This window comes from Delphinus delphis, chromosome 3, assembly GCF_949987515.2.
Source record: "Delphinus delphis chromosome 3, mDelDel1.2, whole genome shotgun sequence".
NCBI lineage: Eukaryota > Metazoa > Chordata > Mammalia > Artiodactyla > Delphinidae > Delphinus > Delphinus delphis.
Genome location: NC_082685.1, coordinates 96,203,606 through 96,217,837, shown reverse-complemented (window position 1 = coordinate 96,217,837; position 14,232 = coordinate 96,203,606). Strand labels below are relative to the sequence as shown.

General features: G+C 40.8%; 1 protein-coding gene across 2 annotated transcripts in view; it reads left to right on the top strand.

Moving 5' to 3' along the window:
• Nucleotides 1-14,232, top strand: part of RHOBTB3 (Rho related BTB domain containing 3) — a 56,234-nt gene that overhangs the window by 18,347 nt on the left and 23,655 nt on the right. For both annotated transcript variants that reach the window (XM_060009145.1, XM_060009146.1), the window contains exons 5-7: nucleotides 2,768-2,879; nucleotides 5,573-5,938; nucleotides 13,616-13,728. In XM_060009145.1, coding sequence (XP_059865128.1) covers nucleotides 2,768-2,879; nucleotides 5,573-5,938; nucleotides 13,616-13,728 — 591 coding nt within the window. The remainder of the gene's footprint in view (nucleotides 1-2,767; nucleotides 2,880-5,572; nucleotides 5,939-13,615; nucleotides 13,729-14,232) is intronic.

Genomic DNA, 14,232 nt, shown 5'->3' with positions numbered 1-14,232 from the left:
CATTTTGTCACTTTTAGTGAAAAGATTTAGTAATCTTTACACAGCTTGATGAGCCTGGCGACCTGAACCAGCAGGGCCTGAAAGTTCTCCTTCATTTCTGTCTGCTACTTGAGAAGAATGATTTTTCTTCACTATGTGTGCTTCGGCAAGGTTTCATATACTCCTGATTTTGCTGTAGCTCAAAAAATATCCAGAAGAACTACTTGTACAAATGGCTTCTCGTTAGACAGGTAGTGGGGAGCCAGCGTCTGTTGCTGTGTTGCAGAGGCATCCATTGGGTCCTGCAGGCATTTTGAGGGCCACCTTAGCCCACAGCGCCTACCCTACGACACTAGGACTGCGTGGCCCTTGGAGAATACCTGTGGAGTTGTATCGTTTAAGCACTACTGACTTTGGAACTCTCTTTCCAACCCTCTAAGGAGTGACTCCTTTCAACAGACAAATCTAGTAAACATTGACAAGAGACTTAAACCAAAGTAAACCCTACATTAAGCGGGAGCACTTTGGATTCTCCATCAGTTCCCTAGCTCTTCATCAAGTACTTTATCCAGTATGCCAGACTATTCATTGTATATATTCATGTCGAAATTTCTACAGATGACCAGAGAAATTTCATTTGTTCTAGAGTTACTCAACTCCAAATAAGAACCAGAGATAAAATAAGAACCCAATATAATAGTTCTGATTTCTGTCAAATATAAATGGCTATTATTCATTCAGTAATGTAAAGAAACAATAATACAGCATTAAGGAAGATACACTCACAATTGATGTTATCAATGCCTGTGAGAATCTTCTGTCTTATTTGTTTAGTGATGAGCAGTGGGTAGAAAGGTAAAGAGGGGTGAAATATAATTTTTCTGTCAAGCTGATTATATTGTAGTGGCTTAAAAAAATCCTAGTTCTAAGAATTTTACATTTTCCTGAAATTCCTAGGGAGTTGTGGGTGTGTCGGGGAAGATAGTCTGGTTTCATTTGTTGGAGAAGATGGAGCTCTTGGGGGCCTTTGGTCTCCTGGTTCCCCTTTCCAGGTTCCTGACCCTGAACTTCTCAGGATCGCTCTTCCCATTTCCCAACTCTCACTTTCTCTTCTTTTCTCTCATTGTTTCTCTTTGTTCCTAACACCTAGTGTTGGAGGCATGATGAGAATTGAAGATGTGGTCGAAGTCAGGAGAAAAACTTGGCGGTTTCTTTTTTCGCTAACTCGAGACTTAATGAGAATATGAAAATAAGATGAGAAAGGTCTCGTTTTAGACTCTTGAATAGTAAAGTGCAGCTGGGATCTTGAGTGTAAGAAACAATGGTGTTTGCAGGAATATGGATGGAGTGATAATGTCAGAGTGAAAGGAGCATTTTACTATCTTGTGTTTAAGAGTCAGGGAGGAAGAGCTGTGCAATGTTACCCTCAGACCTGGGCAAGGGTGGCATGTGCCGTGGAGCTCTAGAAAGCCTTATCTGGTCCTCCTCCAGTTGCACTCCTTCCCATAGGGCACGAGTTGATGGAGCCATGGGGATGTGCCCACTACAGCTAGTAGCTCCCTTCCTGACCTGCATCATCCATGTGGTAGCCACTAGCCACACGTGGCTGTTCATATTTAAATTAATTAAAAAATAATTCAGTTCCTCAGGTGAACTATCTACATTTCAGGTACTCTATAGCTACATGTAGCTAGTGGCTACTGTTCCGATGATTAGCACCAATGTTATAGGACATTTCCATCAAAACAAAGCAGAGAGTTCTGTGGAACAGTGCTGTAACCATGCTCCCAAACCCGGGACCCCAGAATTCTCTGACCAGCTGGCTCTGAATCTATTTCCCAGATCTGTACAAGCCTCTTTCCTGGGTCTGTCCTCTTGAAGGTGGACTGCATGGCTGGTGTTTGCACCCCTAGTCCTGAGTGGTGGCTGAGGGGTGACTGCATATGAGGAGTTGGGGAGGGGACAGTGGATGGAGCTTGCTTGTATAGGTGTGGATGTCCACCTGTATGCACCAGCCTCCTCAGGTGAGCAGGTGTGTGTTGGAGGATGGGGAGAGAGAGGAGGGGTGGTTTTCGGTCCCAGGAGTTAGGGGCCAGCTCTCCCTATGCTGCATGAAACTCCGAGGACTCTAAGAATTTAAATCTGAGCCTGGCTTTCCAGGCTTTAATGATGACATACTGGTCAAAGCAGGAGGATAGAATATATTTTACGTAACAGTTTATTTTCTTGATTTACAATGCTTAAATATTTAGGTATGTGGTATGTGGACCTCCATTTGTACTTTTGCCCCAGGCCTCCTACGCCTAGAGCTATGTAAGTGCCTGTGGTTAAGATCTTTAATTTATAAAATAAATGATGTATTTCAAAGTAACTTACTCAGGAAAAAAAGCAGAGTGCGTGTGAACTTTCCTGGTTGATATGGGTGTATGTAGCATAGAGCCAGATCTGTTCTTGCCTTGAATTTCTCTAGTATTAGTTGCTGTGGTTGCCCACAAGATGGTGATTGGCAGTCACACAGTTGTACTGCTTGGCTTTCTTGATTATTCAAGAGAAAATACAGTTCCTGCTTGATTGATAGTTTATTTATGTTTAGACAAGGCACAATCTGTTCTACTTGAAAGATTTTTGTCTTTTTTTAATAAAACAAATTGTTTAAAAGTGTTTGCTAAAGCATACATGTAGTCGGTACTGGCATTAAAAACACGGCAGATGTGGTTTGGGGTACAAATAATCATGTCAGATACATCATTTTGTTGGAGCTTTAATTAAAATTTGATTCATGTTTTAGTTGGAGTATTTTATGATTCAAGCTTTAAATCAGAAGACAAGTGAAAAAATGAAGAAAAGGAAAATGAGCAACTCGTTTCACGGAATTAGACCACCTCAGCTTGAACAACCAGGTGCATTTATTAGCCAATGTCTAGACATTCGGTTGATATTTATTGTAGATCATTTCACAAGTCATAGCAGTTGTTCTCAATTTTGAGTGTGTTCGGGACTCGTTTGGCATTTTGATTCAGTAAATCTGGGATGGAGCCTGAATCTGATTTTTAAATAAGCTTCCCAGATGATTCAGAAGCAGGTGGTACCTGGACCACATTTTGAGGACTGTTGTCTTGAAAACTTGAGCCTATGTATTCTTAAAAATAGTGTGTATGGTAGAGAGCTGTTCTAGATTATAGTCTAATGAGAAATAACCAAATGTAATGCATGAAACTTGAGTGGATCCTGGTTCAATAAAAACATCTAAAAGATGTTCTTGGGACAGTTGGGTAAAATTTCAATATGGACAGGAAATTAGATGATATTATGGAATTACTGTTAATTTTCTTATGTACGATAATAGTATTGTGGTTAATAGAAGAATGTCCTTATTTTTAGGAGATAAATGTGAAAGTATTTAGAACTGAACTATCCTGATGATTACAACTTACTTTTAACTGGTTCGTGAGTGAGAGAGGGAGGGAGAAAATCTAGAGATAAAGCCAAAAATGACAAAATATTAATAATTATAGAATTTAAGGGCAAGATATATGTGTGCTCATTGTATCATTCTTTCAACTTTTTTGTGTGTTTGAAAATGTTCATAATACAAGGTTAGAAGACAATAGTTAAAAATAAATAAAATTACATCAACTGTTAGCAGAATTTTTTTTTTTTTTTGCGGTACGTGGGCCTCTCACTGCTGTGGCCTCTCCCGCTGCGGAGCACAGGCGCCGGACGGCGCAGGCTCAGCGGCCATGGCTCACGGGCCCAGCCGCTCCGTGGCATGTGGGATCCTCCCAGACTGGGGCTCGAACCCGAATCCCCTGCATTAGCAGGTGGACTCTCAACCACTGCGCCACCAGGGAAGCCCTGTTATCAGAACTTATTGCATAATTTTGTGATAGCAATGGTAGACTAGTACTCTATTCAGGTCAATTAATTATGGATATTATTTTTAAAAGGTACTTGATCAATATTTGTTGAATGAATGAATGTAAGTTAACAAACCAGGAAAGTATAGATTTGTACAGGAAGTCAATTCCAAGTTTTAAAAAATGTGAACACATAGACCGTTAAATTGACTTTGCACTTTGTGGTGTGCACAGTGAAAGGGCCACATGGTCTGTTATGTAGCAAACACTGGAGCGTTAAGTACCTTCTGGATGAGAAGAGGAGTGGGGAATAGCCAAATAAATAATATTGACAGATAATTTCTTAGTTCTTATTAATCAAGAAGAGAAAACATACCAGTTCCTCAGAGAAAGCAAAGCATTTCATGTCATTTAGCACTAAAAGGAGTTTCTCCTGTGGGTCTTCATTTGGGAATGCTAGGTGGGATAGTGGGCAGGGCCTTCAGGAGTGTCCTGTCAGCAGTACAGCCTCAGCTTCCACAAGGCTGTCTCTTGTACCCCTTCCAATGGGAGAGATGTGGAATTGCACTGATTGTAACCCAGGGTCCAGTCTGGGTTCACACTGAACATAACCCAGTCTGGGTACACATTTGTTCTGGTGCTGACTTGTTCTAAGGACAGATCCTGGGCTCTGGGGCACATGGTTTTCAAACTGTTCTCAGACTTTAAGGGTTTGTAAGGTGCCTCTGGCAGTGGAGAGGAGGCTGGGTAGGGTACAGTGCAGAAAGAGTCTGCCTCCCAACCTACCTTGTTGTTGTCCATTTTGTAGACAGGAGTTTTGCTTTAGAATAAAGAATTTTTATTCCTGAAGAAGTTTGAATTGCATTTGTTTAGATGGTTGCATAACCTTCAAGCAACCCTTCACGGATCACACTGTCCTCAGTGCAGCTGTTGCAGAGAGTTCACAATTAGGACCTATGATGAGGGCCTAGAGTGTGGTCCTCTGTGTGGAGGTCCTGCATTGATGGAGGCTAATCTAATTTTGTTAGCAATCACGCTAGGAAATGGAAGGTAACATCCCCTCTTGGAACTCAGGGATCCTAACAGCAATCTCCCTGAGGTGTGCTGAGGGGAAGGAGCTGGTTCTCGGGAAGTATAGTGTTTTACTAGGAGGAAAAAAAAAATTTAGCATCAGAATAAAATGTTCACGATGGTTTCAAACAGTAGAGTCTAAGACTCTGAGCCCTAGCTTTGAACGGCTGCAGTTTTAACAATTTATCCCTCCACCTCCATTTCTACTCCCAGAAAGAAAACAACTTCAGATGTGAGGTTGGGTTCTTCAGAATTTATTCAATAATTTCTTTTGAGTTTTTTCATCAGGTGAAAGTAATGGATGATGGCAACCAACATACTAAAATTCAGTATTTGGAGAAAAATTTTATTTTGGGACACACATAGTGAGAAATGCTCTTTATGGCATTAGTACCTTTTTCATTTGCACTACACAGAGTAAATACAGTATTTCTGTGTGTCTGTTTTAATCCCTGGATAGTTAGTTTATATGTGTTCATAATTAGAGTAAGCTATACAGAAAGTGCTGTTTTATAGGTCAAAAATGGCCAAATATTGGCAACTTCATATAGTTCAACCTAATAACACTAAAAAATATTGTTTTGTTGTGTTTAAAATAAACCGGAAATGATGGGGACCCATAGACCTAAAGAATAATTTATTATTTTTTTTCTTCTTTGAAACAGAAAAAATGCCTGTCTTGAAGGCTGAAGCATCACATTATAATGCTGACCTAAATAACTTGCTGTTCTGCTGCCAGTGCGTGGACGTGGTATTTTACAACCCAGATTTAAAGGAAGTGGCTGAGGCCCACAAGATCGTTCTCTGTGCCGTCAGCCATGTTTTCATGCTGCTTTTCAATGTGAAGAGTCCTGCTGACATTCAGGATTCCAGTATCATCCGAACTACCCAGGATCTCTTTGCTATAAACAGAGATCCTGCGTTTCCAGGTGCTAGCCAGGAGTCTCCAGGCAACCCACCCTTACGAGTCATTGTTAAAGATGCCCTCTTCTGTTCTTGTTTATCGGACATTCTGCGCTTCATTTATTCAGGTATCTTGTCAAATGGTTCTGGCACATTCTCATAAGCTTTTGAAATGAAGTATGGCCTGTGGTCTCAGGTATACTGGTTGGTTTCACGTTTCTTTTCTTCCTACCATCTGAGGTGACGATTATACATGAAGTAGTATTTGCTTTATCGATAGGAATTGGTCCAAGCTTTCTGTCTCTTTACAAGTTTCCTTGCCTTGGTTTTAAATCTACTTGTAAAAACAATAATCTCTTTTCCTATTGAACAGCTATGTTAGTACTTTATTTTTTAAAAACTCCAAAATGTGAAAATACAAGAATTTATTGTCCAGTTTAACTTTAAAGAAATAAAATACTTCAAGTATATATGAAAATAAGTGTCTTTAGCTACTTATTCATTTGTTTTGTTTGTTTGACCCAGATTTTGGAGGGAATTGAGGAGAGAAGTTAGCATGGTCGTTGCATTCAGTTTAGCAACTAGAAACAGTTGCTAAAGTTAGTCTAAAGTTAGTTCAAGCTGAGATCTGATCAACTTTGACTATGATTATTTTAGACTTTACTTCTTTTATTTACTGTGCTCTTTGTAATATTCAGCTTATCAATTGTTTTTCTTCTTGTCCTTTAAAAAACTGAGTAGCATGTATATTCTAAAAATTAGACTCTTTATGAGTTATTTTAGCAAATGAACTAAAGGTCTCACATCTAAGTGTCCTATATAGGAATGGAAAAGCATGGATGTAAAGTGATTTTTAAAGTAAGCATCTAAATATACATTTTCTGAAGATTTCTCTCTTTTTTTTTTTTTCTTTTTTTTTGCAATATGTGGGCCTCTCACTGCTGTGGCCTCTGCCGCTGTGGAGCACAGGCTCCAGACGCGCAGGCTCAGCGGCCATGGCTCACAGGCCCAGCCGCTCCGCGGCATGTGGGATCCTCCCAGACCGGGGTACGAACCCGCATCCCCTGCATCGGCAGGTGGACTCTCAACCACTGCGCCACCAGGGAATCCCTCTCTTTTAAAAAAAATATTATTTATTTATTTATGGCTGCATTGGGTCTTCGTTGCTGCGTACGGGCTTTCTCTAGTTGCGGTGAGCGGGGGCTACTCTTCGTTGCGGTGCGTGGGCTTCACTTGTCGCGGAGCACGGGCTCTAGGCGCGCAGGCTTCAGTAGTTGTGGCACGTGGGCTCAGTAGTTGTGGCTCACGGGCTCCAGAGCACAGGCTCAGTAGTTGTGGTGCACGGGCTTAGTTGCTCTGCGGCATGTGGGATCTTCCCGGATCAGGGCTTGAACCTGTGTTCCCTGCATTGGCAGGTGGATTCTTAACCATGGCGCCACCAGGGAAGTCCCAGATTTCTCTCTTCTTTAATTTTCTTTTTCTACTTGGAATCATGTGCTGATGAATTATTAGGTTGAGGTAGATCCTTCTCTGCAATGTGTCGGGAGAAACATTTATGATCTGTTTTTAGACTTCAGAATTGGAGATTGATGACAAGTTTATAAAAGTTTGCAAATAAAGAAAAAAGTATTATTTAGCATCAAAGATTTGGGTAGCCTTCAGTTGAAATGATTGATGTTAAGATTTCCCTTTTTTTCATTTGGGTTGTTTTTAGTTTTAAAAGTTAAAATAAAAATTAATGGTTGTGAAAAATACAGTTGCAGCATGCAGATTTAAGTGGATTAAAAATATACATATTGGAGTAGAATGTGATGGTAGGTATTAAATCCATTGTTCAGTGAATATTGGCTTGGAAAAGGCATAAATAACCACTCCTAGAGAGCATACCAGCACAGTGCCTTCAGCATGGAGGCTTCTCTGTAAGTGCTGGTTGAACTAGTGAGTAGACTCTAGTAGCAGTGAATCATATGAATAAACCAGATAAGTTAGAGACTTCATTTAGTACTATGGATTTTTGTTTAAACTTAGAATCTCACAGTTCAGAATTTAAGACTAATTTTGAAAAACCAAAATGTTTACATGTTAAAGAAAAAAAAGTCTTTAATGATATGTCAGAGAACCATGAAGGAAGTGTTTGGCTTTTCTTTTCAATGAGTTTGCTGTTGAAATTATAAATTATTTAGCAAGTTTACCACAGTATCCATTAAATACTTTCAAAGGCACACAAACACTTTGAGGTCAGTTTTATCCTCTTTAATATGGTAGCAATAAAATAGCTAGATGTCTTTCCAGTGACAGAACCTGCTTGTCTTTCTCCTAGGGGGTAATTTTTTTTTTAATTGTAAAATTAATACTTGCAGATGGAAAAAAGAGGGAAAGAAAAGAAAAAGTTATCCTCATCCCCCAATCCCCTTCCCCAGAGCCCATTATAACTTTTTCATGTGTTCACTCTGATGCATTTTGAAAGAAATTAATATATTGAGAAACTTGCATTAATGAAAATGTAATTTTTGGTGAGTGCTGTTTTCTGGGAACCACAGGTAGTTTCCATGGCTGGAGCACAGAGTGGGAGGTGATGGCTGGAAGGAGCTGAGGCTGGCAAGGCCAGTGGGAGCTCTTCCTGCTGTCCTTAGAAGCTGATCTAGAATTTTATGCATGATCAGACTGGGCTTTAGAAAGATCATCTCTGGTGATAGTGGGAAGACAGGAGTCCAGTCAGAAGGCCCTGTTATTCTGGAGCTCAGCCTTAGGAAGGCCAACATTCTGACAATAGGTAGTTGGTTGGTCTTGCGGCTTGTCCATCATCTGGACCGGTGCTTTTCAAACCTTAAAGTGCATACAAGTCACCTGGCGATCTTGTTAATGTACAGGTCCTGATTCAGTGGGACTGGGGTGGGGCATGAGGTTCTGCATTTCCAACAGTCTCCAGGCAGTGCTGATACCATGGATCACAAGTAGCTGCAGCACCTGCTCTTGGAAGAACTGGGACCAGCCACAGCGGATAAGGGCCTGGAATTCAGCCCAGAGGCCCAGGAGAGGAACCCAGTTATTAGTCTCAGGGCACAGGGTCAGAATGGAGTCAGCTGCAAGGCTGACTGATGCGGAGCTCTCTGGAACTGGGGCTGCCTGGGCCTTCTTGTAGCCCCTGCCTGAAGTTGGGGAAAGTGAATGCTTAGCAGTTGGGTGGAAACTAAGTGAGCCTGGGAATAGTGATTAGAGGGCAGAGGGGCATGATGGCAGGGAGAAGTTGCTGAGCTACAAGCCCTTGACCAGTTCAGAGCTCAGGCTTTGTAGTCTGATACTGAGCTATTAACGTTTCTGCTTTGAACTCTGCTTGTTCGTGACCCAGTCAAGAGGTGGTGTCAGGTATGACCAGGGCCACAGGCCATTGACCTGGGGCTACAGGGAGACCCGGATGTGGGTTGAGGAAACGGGAAAATAAATGCTTCAGCAGGTACCTGTTAATTATTCTTTAATTATTTACAAAGTATAACCTTAGACTCAAGCAAAAATGATATTGTTTGCTGTGTTTAAAAGACATTAAAGCTATATTTGCACAGTAAAGACGATTTTGAAAAATGCAGAAAATTTGTTAAGAGAAGAAAAATCAACCAGATTCCCATTCTCAAATGTCTAAGCGTTTATTGATGTTTTATTTTACCCTTTTAGTCTTTCTGAATAGGTTACTTTATTTATTTATTTTTTATTTTTTTATTTTTTTGCGGTACGCGGGCCTCTCACTGTTGTGGCCTCTCCCGTTGCGGAGCACAGGCTCCGGACGCGCAGGCTCAGCAGCCATGGCTCACAGGCGCAGTTGCTCCGCGGCATGTGGGATCCTCCCAGACCAGGGCACGAACCTGTGTCCCCTGCATCGGCAGGCGGACTGACTCTCAACCACTGCGCCACCAGGGAAGCCCTGAATAGGTTACTTTAAAAAAAAAAAAAAAATTTTTTTTAATCAAAGCAAACTAAAATATTAAACCTAATTTTTTTTTTCTTAGAGACTTCAATAAAGAGGCCAGGTTTGTGTGTTTTGTTTGTTTGTTTGTCTTATTGTTGTTGAACATTTAAAAACTTTTGAACAGAGCACAAGTTTTCAGACCCAATTACACACTGGTTTCCTCACAGCAGCCCAGGCCTGCCCGCGGGTTATGTAGGGAACCGCGGAGGACAGGAGCCAGTTGTACTCACGTCAGTTGGGCTGGGATACACAGGCAGAACTCCATGACAGGGCGTGCTTGGGAATATTTGCCCTGAGCAAAAACATGGGCTGGAAAACCCTATTAAACCTATCTCCTGCTTTATATTTAAAAAAATGAACCAAATTACAAAGCCTGTCTTAATTCTTTTTAAATAACATGTTTCTTTTTTTTTTAACCTTTAGGAATTTGAAATTTTGGAGGTACTGTGTCACCATGGACGTTTGGGTCCTGTATTTAGGAAGGGCCTGTTTAATCCTCTGGTTAACACTTTACCCATATAATAAAGGCTGCTGTTTATTTTCCTATTCAAATTTCTGAGCAAACAGATACAGTGAAAGTGTGTATGTTTTGCATATGTTAATTTCCTCTTGGAAACTGCTAACACTGCATAATGTCTGAGTACTTAATGACTAACACTGAGGGAAGAATAATCTGAAAAGTGAGGCCAGTGGTTTCCTGGTCTTGAGGAGTAATCCTTAAATGGTGTACAATTGTAACATTCTTATAATATACTACCCAGTCTTTATGCTGGCAAATTCCTGAATCACGCGATCTCAGATGGTGAGGAATTGAAGCCTTTGTAAGAGCCTCAAGAATTTAGCTTTGAGCTCTTCCTGCCACAGATGGCCCTTAGAATTTCACATCACTTAATGAAATGCTGCCAGAGTAAATGAATCTGTGGAAATGAGCATAGTATTCTCCAGCTCCTGAAATTTTTCTGCACTGCATGAAAACACAGCTGAATGCACACGGGTAGACCATGCTCTCTAAGGGTCTAAGTAAATAGGTGCTCTGAGAAGTTAACTAAAGAAAATCACAGTCAGTTATGCAGGACAAGTTCTAGAGCTCTGCTGTACATACAACATTATGCCTATTGTTAACATAATGTATTGTGTACTTAAAATGATGTTAGGAGGATAGATCTCATGTTAAATGTTATTACCACACACACACACAAAAAAGAAAAGAAAATCTTAGTCTGACTATTGCTTTATTAGGACCTAAGTGTCAAAGATGGTTTGATTAGCATTTCTAATTATGAAAACAGCCCAATCATTAGAGTGCCCTTATGAACTAGTCTTACTTTCCTTTTCAGTTATTGGATCTTTCTGTGTCTGTTCTCAAACAGATTGGTGGACTGTAGAGATTTACCTGCTACTAATCCCATATATTTAGATTTGATGCTTACTTTCTTTCAGATACTCTTCTGAATGGAGATATATTGTGTAGATGTTCTTTAGTTAATATAATTTTACTTTTAAGAAACAATATCTGTGCTGTCCTTTAACATGCATGAGTGTAGACAGTCAAAACTACATACATACACTGTTGCATGCCACTGACCCTGTTTTTTTTTTTGTTTTTTTTTTTTTTTTGCGGTACGTGGGCCTCTCACTGTTGTGGCCTCTCCCGTTGCGGAGCACAGGCTCCAGACGCGCAGGCTCAGTGGCCATGGCTCATGGGCCCAGCCGCTCCGCGGCACGTAGGATTTTCCCGGACCGGGGCACGAACCCGCGTCCCCTGCGTCGGCAGGCGGACTCTCAACCACTGCGCTACCAGGGAAGCCCTGACCCTGGGTTTTGATAGTGGATGAAATGTCTAAAGGAAGAGCAATAGGTGTCAGCTCTCAATACACATTAGAATCACCTGGGAGGCTTTTAAAATTGATGTCTGGGCCTCAGCCTGAGAAATTCTAACCTAACTGGTCTGGGGATAAAACCTCCTCCAATGGTATTTTATAAAAGATCTCCAGGTAAATGTAATGCACAGCTAGAGGTGAGAATCACTGACATAGAGTGAATTTTCTTGATTTGGGGTCCCTTGGCTTCTAAGGGGTTCTTCTACTAACATTTTAAAAAAATATTTTTAATTACCTTTTTTATTATTTTTTAACATCTTTTTTGGAGTATAATTGCTTTACAATGGTGTGTTAGTTTCTGCTTTGTCACAAAGTGAATCACCTATACTCCTAACATTTTTATACAGACTGCAATGTCTGTATGTGCGTTGGAAATTTTCGGGAGTGGTGAGCCAAAAATTTATCAGATTGTGAAAAGAGTATGTGACTTTAAGTTGAAAATTATTAGTCGAGGAAGAGGAAAACTACTACACTTCGCTTCTGTCAGCATTCTTGTCAAGGGCAGGTAAGGAGAAGTTAGGCAAACATGCTAAGTACTGCAGGGCTCAGCTGTAATGAGGCCTGAGAGCAACTGGACTGTCAATTTGACTCTTCCGATGAGCTTTGGATCTCCTTGGTACAGCCTAACTGCAATTGCCTGATCTCATTGGTTCAATAAATGTTTATTCTGTGCCCTCTCCACTCCCCAGTATTCATGAAGGCATCTGGCAAAGTTCTGGGTACATGAAGGGAAACATCAGAAGAGCTAGATTGAGAGTAGATAGGAAAGGATCTCGAGTTACCCAGAGAGGTGAAGCGACTTGCCTAAATTAACACCAGTCATTACTGGCAGAGATAAAACTAGAAACTGGGTCTCCCAGTTGTGTCTACACCTTTTTGAGTTATATTTTTAGGAGTTAGGACTTTCTATAAGCCATGGGATGGATAGGGGTAATCTCAAAATACACTTTTGGAAATTTATCAGCATTGATAACAAGATACATTTGATGGGGAAAAGGCCACCCAGGAGCAGGGAGGCTGGGTAGGAGGCTGCTGTAGGCCAAGTGAGAGGAGTGTTTGGGGAAAAGGGGAGCTTTTGTTGACCCTGTGTTTTGTCAGACACGGAGGAAAAGGGGCTGACAGAATTGAAGTGAGCCTAGAAAGAGATGGCTTGAAAGTGGGTTGGGGTGAAAACAAGGGAGGAAGGGACCAGGTGGGGTGATTTTTTTCTAATGTCATGGTTGTGTAGCTCATCAGAAAATTATCGAGCTCCCTTCTTCAGGTTGGTTCTGTAGACTTGGCTATGGAACATCCTACTCTGACCCTGACAATGCATGAGACCTTCTGAATACATTCTGCTCCTTTGCCTGATGGCAGTCACTACTCTCCATGATGAGTATGATTTAACTCAACCTTAGAAAGGACCACAACTACCTCTTACTCAGGGCAAGTAAATAATTTGGGTTTGGACCACTTGTGACGGGAACTCATATACTAGCCACTGCTGTTATCACTAGCTGATCACCTACTATAAAGAGATGCTGTTCAGGAAGAAGGACTCCAGGTTTTGAGAAATAATTTAGGTGAAGGCAAACTTTTTTTTTTTTTTTTTGCGGTACGTGGGCCTCTCACTGCTGTGGCCTCTCCCGTTGCGGAGCACAGGCTCCGGACGCTCAGGCTCAGCGGCCATGGCTCACGGGCCCAGCCGCTCCGCGGCATGTGGGATCTTCCCAGACCGGGGCACGAACCCGTGTCCCCTGCATCGGCAGGCGGACTCTCAACCACTGCGCCACCAGGGAAGCCCCAAACTTTTTTTTTTTAATGTGAGAGCTGTTTAAATGTTTTAGTGTAATTACATGGATATATATTTTATAAATAAAAATTAAAAGAAAATACTAAAAAAAAAGGAACATTGATACCTAATAAAAGATTTATTTTTATTCCTGCTCTAACAGAAAATCCAATGTATATTAATTTGTTCACAGGCGCCTTCCAGTGGGAAGAATTGGAAGAAGATATCAGGAAGAAGTTGAAAGATTCTGGGGATGTTTCAAATGTAATTGAGAAAGTTAAATGTATTTTAAAAACACCAGGAAAGGTAAATTAGTTTATTGTAAGTTAGATTACTTTGACTTTCTCTGAATTATAACTGATATACTATGGATGAATATACTGAGTCGTGAGGAGTGTCAATAATATATAGTTTTCCTTTAAGTGTATTTTTTTCCATTTAAATATTTTAAATATAAACATGATTTCTTGCTATCTGTGATTTTAATTCATGTAAGAATTCAAATATGTGTGAGTCATGTCTTTAAAATGTTGGTTTGTGAATTCCATTCTCTGAGACATTCCCCTGGGGCTCTGGGAATATGCAATCTATGTCAAGAATGAAGGGCTGTTGAATTTGTCCAGTTACAGTTAAGCTTGCTGTGGGGGGATGCCTTCTCACCGCTCATGATTTCACTCCAAACAGCTTTCAGGGGCAAGCCAGTTTCTGTGTGTGTCTTTTTCAAGAGTTCTGAGAAATGTGTTTGACTAGGTAGACAGTTAAGGATTTGTTTCTCACCTAGTATAGATTTAAAATTATACATTAGGTTCA